The sequence below is a fragment of the Pristis pectinata genome, chromosome 1 (genome assembly GCF_009764475.1).
Source record: "Pristis pectinata isolate sPriPec2 chromosome 1, sPriPec2.1.pri, whole genome shotgun sequence".
NCBI classification, from domain to species: domain Eukaryota; kingdom Metazoa; phylum Chordata; class Chondrichthyes; order Rhinopristiformes; family Pristidae; genus Pristis; species Pristis pectinata.
Window position 1 is genome coordinate 100,321,717 of NC_067405.1, and position 13,404 is coordinate 100,335,120.

Consider the following 13,404-nt stretch of genomic DNA (forward strand, 5'->3'; position numbering starts at 1 on the left):
GACCAACTATTATGGTGCAAGCCTCTAATGTTATATATTTTACAGAATAATATATAGTGAGATCTTTCCCCAATTTGAAAAGAAAATTAAAAAATTATGCAAATTGATCCACTAGACCATTTCTGAATGTTGAACTATTCTCATGCAACTAGATTTTATAGAGACCACATTAATAAAATCACAAAGTCAACAAGTGACCACAGAAAAGATGGCACAGTCAACGTGTTATCTTTATATGCAATGGGCCAGAACCTACTGACTTACAGCAACAGTTCCAAACAGAACTCCTGAGAGGGTTTTGCTTACTTTTAGCCATTTAGACACTAATAAGCCTGGAACTTCCAGGCACATGCTGTCAAACACAAACATCTTGGTGTGAATGAAGGATCTTCAGACTGAAGTGGTTTCTCTTCCTACAGATGCTGCCGACTTGATGACTATTTCCAGCAATATCTGTTTTTATTTCAGATTTCCAGCATTTGTGGCGTTTTGCCTTTCTGTTGGAAGAGACAGCAGGTTTTGGAACCTTGAGCAAAAAATAAACTGCTGGAGGAACTCAGCAGGTCAAGCAGCATCTGTGGAGGCAAAAGGGTAGTCGATATTTTGGGTCACAAGAGTCCTGATGTAGGGTCTTGACTCAAAACATCAGCTATCCCTTTGCCTATACAGGTGCTGCATGATCCGCTGAGTTTCTTCAGCACTTGGTTTATTGACCTTCTGTGCTGGTTTACTGACTGATTTGGAATGTCGAATCTGGCAGGTCATTCCTCTGCTGTACTCCACACGGAAAATCATCTTGCTAAGATGGCCCAATTTAATTTCATCCTTCGCCAGCTTAGACTAAGCCTAGGATCTGAAATTCCAGCTATAGATTAGCAAGTGGAAGGCACATTCCTTACATTTTACAGTAATTTAGTGTTTTTAGATAGAGTACAAGTGTGCTTAAGTTTATTTGTTAACTTTACTGTTCATTTACTTTCATAATTTCAATTATTTTCATCCATATTAAGAGTTCTTGCATCTCTTTGACATTTAAAGATATTAAGAATTATTTAAAGATTGAGATTAAAAATTTGGCATTTAAAGATATTAAAGAATCAGACAGGGTCTGATTCGGGACAGTTAGCACGGCTTTGTGTATGGGAAGTTGTGCCTGACAAATCTCTTGGAGTTCTTTGAGGTGGTAACCAAGAGTGTCGATGAGAGTAGGGCAGTGGATATTGTCTATATGGACTTTAGCAAGGCTTTTGACAAGGTCCCTCATAGCAGGCTAGTCTGGAATGTTAGATCGCATGGGGTCCAAGGGGAGGTAGCAAATTGGATTCGTAAGTGGCTCTATGGTAGGATGCAGAAGGTGATGGTCAAGGGTTATTTCTCAGACTGGAGGCCTATATCTAGTGGTGTGCCACAGGGGTGGGTGCTGGGATCTTTGTTGTTTGTCATTTACATAAATGATTTGAATGTGAATGGCATGGTTAGTAAGTTTGCAGATGATACTAAAATAAGTGGTGTTGCAAACAGTGAAGAAGGTTATCAAAAACTACAGGGGGATATTAATCAGCTAGGTAAGCGGGCAAAGGATGGCAAATGGCTTTCGGTATTGGCTTGGAGTATTGTGTAATCGTTTTGGTCACCCTGTTATAGGAAAGATGTTATTAAGCCAGAAAGAGTGCAGAAAAGACCTACCAGGATGTTGCCTGGACTTGTGGGCCTGAGTTACAAGGAGAGGTTGCGTAGACCAGGACTTTATTTCCTGGAACATAGGAGACTGAGGGGTGACTTGATAAAGGTATACAAGATCATGAGGGCATCGACAAGGTGAAAGCACATAGTCCTTTCCCCAGGGAGAAGGTGCTAAAAACAAGAGGTTTAAGATCAGAGGTGAGAGATTTGAAAGAGACATCAGGGGCAGATTCTTCAAGCAAAGGGTGGTGCATATTTGGAATAAGCTGCCAGATATAGTGGTCGAGGCGGACACATTAGTAACCTTTAAAAGCCATCTAGATATGTACAGGGATAGAAGAAATTTAGAGAGGTATGGGCCAAATGCAGGTAGATGGGACTAGCTCGCTGAGCAACATCGTCAGCATGGTTCAGTTGGGCCAAAGGGCCTGTTCCCTTGCTGTATGACTCTACGAACTATGGATTTTCAAATTGAATCCAGCACAATTTCAGATTTTAAATCTGCATACATCTTAATCCCCTCACACACCTGCCTCCTTCCAAATATGTAACCCTTCAGTCATATGAAAAATCTCATTTTCATTCGAGATGAAAATATCTCAAATACAGCCCCTTTATAGATTCCAAAATCCCCATCCCCCATCGTGAGTTGCCACATCATCGTTATGCCTGGACTACAAGATCTACAAACTTTTCCTCAATCCCTTTAAATTTTCTTACCCCAAAACTTCCCTTGGTGACATAACTGAAAGGTTTGCTAGTCCACTTCAGAAAGTAGTTAAGAATCAGTCACACTACAATCAGTCTGTTATCACATCATAATGCAACCAAAGGAGAGCAGATTTCCTTCCCTTGTAGAATATCAATTGTTTGGATTTCATAACAGGATGCAGTTTTGTTTCATTCCCAATTTAACTCAGTATTGAGATGGGTCTGTTCAGGCCATACTTGCCACCCTTGAAGCCCTACTTTTCACCCACCTTGTTGCTCATCATGCTACGTGCCCCCACTGCAGACTTACCCAGGTCCCCATCAGGACTGGGACCAGGGACCAAAACACCCAGAGACCAGAGTTCTATGGGCTATGGTGGGCCAATTCAGGATTGAACTCTAGACCCATGTTTATGGTATTATCACTATAAAATGGATCCAGTACTGGTGGACACAAATCCATCATGACTGAAGGGGAATGGCAAGGGAGCCGCAATAAATGGCATTTATCTTTAGGCATGGCTAGAAATATCAGTATCTGGTTTTGTACAGTTAAAATAAAAATGTATTTGTTGTGAGGTGCCCTTGGAAGTAGTTAGAATTGTAAACCTTGTTCTCCCTGCAAAAAAAGTTGTGCACCATTGTATTAAGTGAATTTAAAACTCCACAGCTACCAAGGTAGGATTCAAACTCTCCAGAGGTCATTTGTTAAGGAATCTAGGTTAGCTACTCAGTAATACAGTTACTCTATGCTAATACATCCTTTTTATATGTCCAAAAGGAATATGTATACAGCTGAAAATTTGGAATGTACAATGGCTATAATTTGGCACAAATTATTCTATCATTATTTACAAAGATGACTGATTTTGTAAGGGGTTCTCTTTTCAGGATGGATGCTTTTGTCTATTGTTAAAGCAGCATTAATCATCACTCCCTCTCAGAGGATGAAGCTGATTCATTTTATTAATGGAGTTCTCAATGATACATAACAAAGGTAGAGGATAGGAAAGACAAATTCATTGGGAGAAATCAGGAGCCCAAGTATAGAGCAAAAGAAAGAGATATAAATGATACCATTATCCACTAATGAACCAGAATAGAAAATCAGTTCACAGACCATTGCCATTGCTAACAAGGCTACAATTCACCTTAATACCCCACACTTAGAGGAATAAGAAAATCTTGATGCTCAGTGCTAACATCAGGCACTCAATGGCAAGACAATGCACCAACCCTAATGGATATCAAAATACTCTGTATTTTGTCCTGATGTCAGAAAAAAAAATCTGTTGCATCGGTATCTGCACTACATTATGAAGGTTATATTTCTCTGTTATGGATTCACATAGGCAATTTCACTTCGTCCTTTATAAATCACAATGAAACTCATATGAGACTTCTCAGTTAATTACTTCAGGCAGTTAAGGTAGGAATTTAAATATCAAATTTGTTTCTGCCTTGGAAAAGTACTCTCCATAATGTTTGTCACCCCATTATTACAAGATTACAAGGGATGTAAAAATTGACAGGAAGAATTTACCAGTCTTATAGCAAGATAGAGCCAATAGTCAAAAAAGATGTTTTACTAATTATAAATGAAACAGAAAACACCGAAAATGTTTAGCAGGCCTGACAGCATCTGTGGAGTGATAAACAGAGTTTATAATTTAGGTCAGTATATTATTTCATTTCAGAAACAGGAAAAGTTAGAGAGAAATTGTTTTAAGATGCAAAAGGGCTAGACTAGCAGAGAAAGCACAAAGGTGTTTGCAATAAGTTGAAGTGCAGGATGACAAATGGGATACTGAATCAAGAAGAAAGGGGCAGTAAAATATTAAGGAATTCAAAACAAAGTTTGAAGCTTTTATCCATTCTGGGTGACTTTCCACCATTGTAGATAGAGTCCTCAACAACACCTGTTCCATTACCTGGACTTGTGCCATTACATTCCTCCTGCCCACCTCTCACAATACTTCTCTTCTGACATCAGCCTCCATATTTAACAGATCCTCCTCCATAATTTCCAACACCACCAATATGATGCCACAGCGTTCTAAAGAAACTATTCCCGTCAAGACACCACAGTTCATTCTCCTTGTTATGCACTGTCCTTTTCATTGCACCGTTCTAAGCAAGCTCAGAAGATGCTGCCCCAACCTTTTACCTCCTCCCTTCCTGCCATCCAGAGGTCAAAGCACTCTTAATTGCAAGTGTTCCCATTTAGCATCTGCCATTTGGTGGTCTCAGAGCAACCTCTTCTACACTGGGGAAACCGAACGAACTGACCACTTCACAGAACATCTCTCTTCAATTAGCAAGCACAAGCTCACTCGTCCAGTTGCCTGTCACCTTAATTCTCCATCTCACACCCCCGCCCTATTCTGAGCTCTGCTTCCATATCACACACTGTTAAATAAAGCCCAACTTAAACCAAAGGGACAACACCTCATTTTGCAGCTTGGCTCATTACTACCTTTCAAACTCAACAATTTAACTATAACTATTTCACATAATCAGTAGTTGTAGTGTTTATGTCTTGCACTTCTGGTATTGTTGTTTCTCCCTTCATCCAGTAATTTCAGATATTTATTCATCATCTCCTATTTATGTCTCTTCCTAACCTAGATTTTGTCATTCACCTTTGTCACCCTTGCAAACTGCTCCATTCGCTTCCTTCTGCCATTTAATCTGACCTGTCCATCAGTCCTTTGTATTCTCCATGCCACTACCCCCACTCTGTCTTTGCATCGTAAAAGTTAGTAGTTCTCATAAAAGATCACCAACCCAAAACATTAACTCTATTTACCTTACTGCATTTGTTGTCTGTCCTGAATATATCCAGTAATGAAGAAGCAAAGAAGTGCAGTTGCCAAAAATCTGAAATAAAACAAAGTGCTGGAAATATTCAGGTGGTTAGGCAGCATCTGTGGAGAGGAAAACAGAGTTAACATTTCAGGTCGTCGAGTCAAACTTACCCAAAACATTAACCCTGTCTCTCTTTCCACAAATGCTAAATATTTCAAGCAATTTCTGTTTTATTCCAGGTTTTCAGCATGCACAATATTTTGCACTTGGCCTTAGGTTAGGCCAATTTTCACACCAAATAATAGTTCACTGGTAGGGAGGGATACAATAAGTAATGTTAATTTTTTTTAAATGGAAAAAAAGTGAAACTGGGGAAGCACAAAGGAACAAATTAAAATATCATGAATAAGTAATACAGAACTTGGAACAAAACTATAAGAGTGATTAAAATAGTGTATTGTGATATGTTATTACTGGAGTGCAATTACTTTAAATTTGGACTTGCTTGGAAAGGTATATAAAAATATATGGAGAAATAGATATGGAATACATGGAGAACAAGACATGGGATTGGACTGGTAGGCTGACACACTGCCATTCATAAAAGGGATACACATTTAAGTTCCACACAAAAGCTAAGAACTTAATACGTCTGGAATTAAATAAAATGACATCTTGTGACCAAGAAACTATTGGATTGAAATTATAACTATCTAGCTCTCTAACGTCCTTCAGGGAAGCAAATCTGTCATCCTTCCAGTCTGGCCTGTGTGTCTCCAGGCCCACACCAAGGTAATCAATTCCTAACTGCCTTGGAAAAGGTCCATTTAGATAAAACAAAGTAAGTGGGGAGTGGACAGACCATCTGATAATGACCGAGGCATCTTGCCTTGTCATTACTAGGTTGAAATTATGGAATTTCTGAAGTAACAACACAGCGAGATTACCTTAACTAAAAAACATGGGATAAGGAGGAGAATAAGAAGCTGGCACATTACTATCTGCTCGACACCCACATCCAGCAAAATGAACAAATGAAATCACTGATTTGATTGGTCAAATGCCTTGCTTTTGTGCTACAAGGTTCCAGAATTCCAGCCTACACTTTAAAGATAGTAAGTGCAAGCGGAAAGAATGAAACCTACTCACCAATGGATTGGAATGTGTGGTTCTGAGTTATATACTTCTAAACATCACAATATCATCCTCCAAAATACTCATACTTACGTTGGTAAACTTACATTTTCATCTTGTGCACGTCTTGATAACAATTATTTAGTTATTTTCTTCAATAGAAAATAATTAAATAAAAAATGCAGAAACTAATCCAGTATTAGATATATTTTAAAAATGATAAAATCAAGACATATTAGAAACGACAGAAGTGACAGAATGAGCAAAAGACACTTCCTTTGCTGTGAACAAATGTACACAAAATACATCGTAATATTTATATGAAGAGAATAAAAAGAACTCCAGGTGCTGGAAATCTGAAACAAAAACAGAAAATGCTGGAAAAACTCAGTGGGTCAAGAAACACCCGTGGAAAGAGAAAGAGAGTCCTGAAGAAGGGTCCTGACCGGAAATATTGACCGTCTGCTTTTCTCCACGGATGCTGCCTGACCTGCTGAGTTCCTCCAGCATCTTGTTTTTTTTTCATCAGTGAACATTTCAGGTCTGCAACCTTTTGTCAGACGTGAGTTATATACTTCTATACATTGAAAATGATTTTGATACAAATATAAATTATTCTATTTATCAGTAACGTACCACACGGTAGACGATAATACAAACCTGAGGGACACATTTTTAAGGAAATTCAGGAAATAGTGCAACGTATCGATAGTTTTCTCAGGTAGCAAACAGGAAAGAAGGATTGTGGCAGAAATCTTCTCATCGTTTTGTAGCTGTTGTGCTCTGAAGAAGGCTTCATGCAATTCCACTGGAATTACAGGCTCAGGCAGCTCCCGAAAAAATTGTTTTACCAGTCCTGCCACATCACAAGGGGGCGCCAGAGTAAGACATTTTTCACCTTGATCCACTTTAGCCTGGAGAAACAATAATATTGCACTTGTATATTAACATACACTCCAGGGAGTGAGGGAGGGCAATGAATGAAAGTGACACAACCCTCACACCATCCTACTAAAATCAAAAAAACATACCCCCATCACAATCACACTGAAGGATTAGTGAAAAGGATTTTTAAACAAAAATCTTGCATGTTTAAAAGGCCAATCCCATGTTTGAAAATATTACAATCAGTAAGAAAACTAAGTGCATGCTTTTATTTCATAAATTCATTCTTTCCTTTGATACCATGACTGGCCAGTATCAATATGATTCTGAAATTTGAAAAAGTTACAATATATGCTTGTTTATCTATCAAAATGAATCTAATTCATTTTAAATATGGTCTACTAATATAAAATAAATGCAATTGGCATTCAATTAGTAGACTATATTTTTACTGAGGAAAGCTTCATGAGCTTAGCAAAGTCCATTACCATTAAGAAAGCAACAAGTAAACCTAAATGCAAGAAAGAAAAATCAAAGTTGCACCTATTCTTTCAAGAAAACCAAGAAAAAGAGGAAACAATATAAAATTCAACGTAAAGAATGAAGGTCTCATCCTCGGTTGTGACCTGATATTTCTTAACCTCTGTATATAAATTAAAAAGGCATGGGGGGAGAAAACTGGGGAAATTATGATCTACTTTTCTCTCTTACTTCGAGTATATATATTCCATGTATTAGTTCACGTACTAATCCTAGCATGAATTAGTACGTAATCCTGGGGTGGTGGTGGAGGCAGATACATTGGACAGGTTCAAGAGCTTGTTGGATAGGCATATGGAGGAGTGTGGGATGGGGGGATATGCGGGAGGAAGGGGTTAGGTAGTGCGAGGGTGGTTTGATGGACGGCACAACATGGTGGGCCGAAGGGCCTGTTTTGTGCTGTATGGTTCTATGGTTATAACTAACTATCCCTTTAAAAGTATAAATAAAATACTCATTGCTAAAAATATGGACAAACAAAACAAAAATTGCTGCAAATATACCACAGATCTAATAAAGAATCCTTTGAAGAAAAAATATAGATCTCAACATTTTACCAATGTATCTCTGCAAAAACTTAATAACCTATGTTGCTCTTTATGATTCCTCATGACCTGCTTTCTTCTCCATAATATTTTAGTGTTCATGTTCCCTACTTACACTGAAATAGAAATATAGCCAACAGAAATAAGTGCAGGTTAATTTCCTTAACTCTGCCAAATATTAATGTTCTCTAAGCACCTTTGCTGGCTACGTCCAATTCAGTCAGCAGAGAGACCACTTTAGCAATCTACATGTATTCAACCACACCCACTGAAATTTAATTGGCTGAGTTTTATTTCATGTCATTCATTTGGGATCATTAGATAGAAGTTTTTCCCCGAACAAGTTTATTACATTGGTAGAAACCAGCAAACCAGAAACCAGCCCATAGTTCAAATACAGCTGACCCCTCTCACGGTTTTGCATTCAATAACTTTGCAATGAAATCTAATAAGCAATGGAATCTGAATCTAAAATGCATTGTTGCACCACAATAAAGCAATGGTGCGATTCTTCTACAAAGCAGATGTAGTCAAACTTGATTAAAATGGGCTTGGTTCCATTAGAATTTCAAGTTTTATTATTTTCGGGGGTTCTGTTTCTTATCACCTCTCTGGATGGAAGAAACAATAGAACATATTTCCATATTTTGAGTAGCAGGGAAGAATGAATACTGTAAAATAAAAGCACTGTACCAGCAGCTTAATGCTTCAAGACTAAAAAAAACACTTCATGACTTTTGTTCACTTAGCAGAAAACAAATTGTTGGAGGAACTCAGTGGGTCGAGCAGCAGCTATGGGGGTGGGGGAAGGAATTGTCAATGTTTCAGGTAAAGACCCCACATCAGGATTGAGTACAGATAGCTGGTATGGAGGGAGTGGGGGAGAAATAAGACAGGGGCTAAAGAGTGATACATGAACAGAGGGAGGGTGAAGGATGATGGGCAGAAGGAGCCAGGCCGGGGGGGCGGAGGGGAAGGAGGAGGGGTAATGGAGTTGGGAGACAGAGGGGAGCAGACAACAAAAAAGTGATATGGAGCCAAGTGGGGGGGGAGGGGTGGGTGAAGGTGGAGATAGAGGTGGGAGGGGACACAGAGGCCACACATGCTGGAATCTTGTAAGTACGGTGATAATGAGAACCATTAAGGGAGAGGCGAAGGGCAGGTGGAACCAGATGGGGGAATATGGGAAAGGGAACAAGAATGGGAGGACTGGAGGTGGATCAGAAGTGGGGGGCGGGGGGGGTTTGGGGGTGGAAGAGAGAGGAGACAAAGGAAGTAAGAGTTACCCGTTTGTTACCTGAAATTGGAAAATTCAAATGTTCATAACACCGGGTTGTAGAATATCCAGGCAGAATATGAGGCATTATTCTTTCAGTTTGCGTTGGGCCTCACCGTGGCATTGGACAAGGCTGAAGACAAACAGGTTGGTGTGGGAATAGGAAGGAGAGTTGAAATGGCATGCAACCTGGAGCTTAGGATGGCCATTATGGACAGAGCGCAGGTGCCCTGCTAACTGTTCACCTAATCTGCGCTTGATCTTACTGATGTAGAGGCCACCACACCGAGAGCACCAAATGCAATAGACGAGGATAGAGGAGGTGCACGTGAATCTTTGCCTCACCTGGAAGTGCTGTTTAGGACTCTGGATGGTGGTGAGGGAGGAGGTGTAGGAACAAGTGCCGCACATGCTACAGTTGCAGGGGGGAATGCCAGGGGATAGGGAGGAGTGGGTTGAGGGATGAGCAGACCAGGGAGTCACAGAGATAGTGATCTCTGCAGAAGGCAGAAAGGGGAAGATGTGGCTAGTAGTGGGATCCCATTGCAGCTGCTGGAAATGACAAAGGATGATCCGCTGGTTGCAGAGGCTATGAGGGTGCAAGACGAGTACCATGGAACTCTGTCTCTGTTCTGTTTGAAAAGGGAGGGGTGAAAGCAGATGTCCAGGAAATGGAGGAAATATGAGAGAGGGCTCCATCAACCACAGTAGAAAGGAAGCATGTTTCTTGAAAAAGGAAGCCTTTTCAGATGTCCTGGAATGGAAGACCTCATCTTGAGAGCAGATACAGTGGAGACGGAGAAACTTGGAGAAAGGGATGCCATCCTTACAAAAGACAGGGTGGGAGGAAGTGCAAGCTAGGTAGCTGTGGGAGTCATTGAGTTTATAATAAACGTCAGTGGATAGTTTGTTTCCTGAGATGGAGACAGAAATCCAGGAAAGGGAGAGAAATGTCTGAAATGATCCAAGTGAATTTGAGAGGGAAGTTAGTCGTGAAGGTGCTAAATTTGACAAGTTCTGCATGGGAGCGGGAAGCAACACCAATGCATTTGTCAATGTAATCGAAAGAGTTGGGGAGTGGTACCGGAGAAGGTCTGGAACAAGAACTGTTCCTTGTAGCCAACGAAAAGACACGCATAGCTGGGGCCCATGCGGGTGCCTATGGCTATACCTTTGATTTGTAGGAAGTAGGGGAATCGAAAGAGAAGTTGAGTTGTTCAGGGTAAGAACAAGTTCTGCCAGACAGATGAGAGTGTTGGAGGAGGGGAACTGGTCAGATCATTGTTGCAGAGAGAAGTGGAAATACCTTCCTGATGGGCGAATAGAGGTGTATAAAGACTGGGCATCTATAGTGAAGGTGAGGTGCTTGGGCCAGCGAATGAGAAGTTATTAAAATGGTGGACAGTACGCAAGCTGTCCAGGATGTAATGGGAAGGGACTGGACAAGGGGAGACAGGATGGGGTCAAGGTATGAAGATACAAGTTCAGTGAAGCCAGAGCGGGCAGAAACAATTGACCTACCAGGACAGTCCAGTTTGTGTATCTTGGGTAAAAGATAGAAGTGAAAAGTGCGGGGTTGGGGCACTATCAAGTTGGAGGCTGAGGAGGGGAGGTCTTCTGAGGTAAGGGGATCTGTGACGGTATACAAGACAGTGGCCTGGTGTTTGTTGGTGGGGTCATAGTCCAGGGGTATGAGGAGGTGTCCAAGAGCTGTCGTCTGGCCTCTGCAAGATAGAAGTCAGTCCAACAGACTACAACAGCCCACCTTTGTCTGCAGATTTGGGATTGATGGAAAGTGAGTGGGGTGTTGAGTATTCGGATGGGATGAGGTTGGAGTGGGTGAGAGGAGTGGAGAAGCCAAAGCAGTTGATGTTGTGATGGCAATTGGAAATGAAGAGGTCAAAAGACCTTTTACATAGCTTCAGTAACTCAGTAAATATCCCAATGTGCTTGATGAGTGTCTCAAAATTTGATTCTGGGCTAAGGACATATTAGATTGATAACCCTAAATAGGTAGGTGTCAAGGAGTAGCTGAAAAGGAGGGAAGAGAAAATGGATAAATTCAGAGGCAAAATTCTAGAGTTTGCCTTGACATCCAAAGTATGGCCAACAATGAAGAAAAGTTGACTTGCAAAGAAGACTTGAGGTTCAAGAGGCCAGAATTATTAAAAGGTATGGATCTGAGAGGGGAAGGTGAAGTAGGGTTTGATGTGGCGGGGTTGGTAGAGGTAGGCAAAGCCATGGAGGAATTTTAAAACAAGGATGAGGATGTTAAAAATTGAAGTTATCCCTGACAAGCCATTATCAGATGATGTAACAATATGCATGATAGGTGATCAAATCATATTCAGGAGTACAAATAAGAATCAACAAATGAGAGTAGAATCAGTTCTCTCTTCAACACTCCAAACTACGGTGGTGTCTGGATTCTTTGGCTATTCTGTGGAGGATAACATAAACTGTGTGCTACAAAGGTAGCATGTGCAGTGCCAAGGTTCTACTTCTATGAGGCAATGAGGAAAATGAAACTATCCTCATCTCAAAGTAATATAGCTGCAGGGTTAACATTTGAAATTAAGCCATGTTCATTACCTTTAAAGCTTTAAGACGAGTCACAGATCCAGATTTTCTGAAGAGTCCTTCTGTGTGAATGTGCTTTTCTAAATAGCTGCAGGCATCGACAAGAAACCTATAAGTTCAGATCATGAATGAAATGTCACAGTTAGAAGCTCTTTAATAATTTAATTATATTTTTGAGCTATTCAAAAATGTTCAGATAGCTCAAGCATAACAATATTTAAATGAGCTACAACCAGTGTGAAAGTGATGTTACAGAACAATTTTCACTGAAATGCTACCATTAGACTACCGATAAAACGTAATGTATCAGGAGTAGTTCAAGACTTGAAATCTGGTGTTAGGTATTATGTAATGTTTATCTCAACAGCATTCAACCAGGTCTATTTCTTGTTTGTGATATATACCAACAACTTGGATGCGAATGTCGGAGGTACAAATAGCAAGTTTACAAACAACACAAAAATTGGTGACATCATAAACAGTGAAGAAGATTGTCTAAGGCTACAGCTGAAAAGTTGGGCAGAGCAATGGCATATGGAATTTAATCCTGACAAGTGCAAGGTTATGCATTTGGGAAAGTCAAATAGGGGTGAGAAGTGTACAGTAAATGGTAGGGCACTAAGGAATGCTGACGAACAGAGAGACTGAGGGGTCGAAATCCATAGTTCCTTGAAAGTGGCAATACAGGTCGATAGATTGGTGAGGACAATATGACGTTCTTGCTTTCATCGGCTGGGTATAGAATATAAGAGATGGGATGTCATGTGGGAGATCAGGGAAACTTCTAGCATCCCTGATGACTTCACCTGTGGGAAGTGTGCCCGGCTGCAGCTCTTGACTGGCTGCATTAAGAAACCAGAGCTGGAGTTGGACATACTTAGGATCAGGCAGCAGATAGTTGGGTGACCACCAGGAAAGGCAGAAGGTATAGGCAGACAGTATAGGGTTCCCCTGTGGCCATTCCCCTCATTAATAGGTATATTAATGACAAGCTATGCCTTGAGCTCCTCAATGTGGGTGTAGACTCAAAACTGGTCCTAAAAGGGATCATTTTACTGATAGTAGACAAATCTTGGATACCTTTGGATACCGCTGGAGGGGATAACCTTTCAGCACAGCAACAGCAGGCAGGTCACTAGCTGTGGCCAGCTCTGAGGCTCAGCAGGGAAGGGAGGAGACAGGCAAGTCAAGCATGATAGGAGACTTGATAGTTAAGGGACAGACAGGAGATTCTGTAGCCGC

General features: G+C 40.6%; 1 protein-coding gene across 1 annotated transcript in view; it reads right to left on the reverse strand.

The window, feature by feature from the left end:
* Positions 1–13,404, reverse strand: part of LOC127570275 (rho GTPase-activating protein 11A-like) — a 58,874-nt gene that overhangs the window by 27,493 nt on the left and 17,977 nt on the right. Inside the window, exons 3-4 of the mRNA XM_052015656.1 lie at positions 12,175–12,271; positions 6,997–7,250 (exon numbers count right to left, since the gene is read on the reverse strand). Of these exons, the coding sequence (XP_051871616.1) occupies positions 6,997–7,250; positions 12,175–12,271 (351 nt within the window). The remainder of the gene's footprint in view (positions 1–6,996; positions 7,251–12,174; positions 12,272–13,404) is intronic.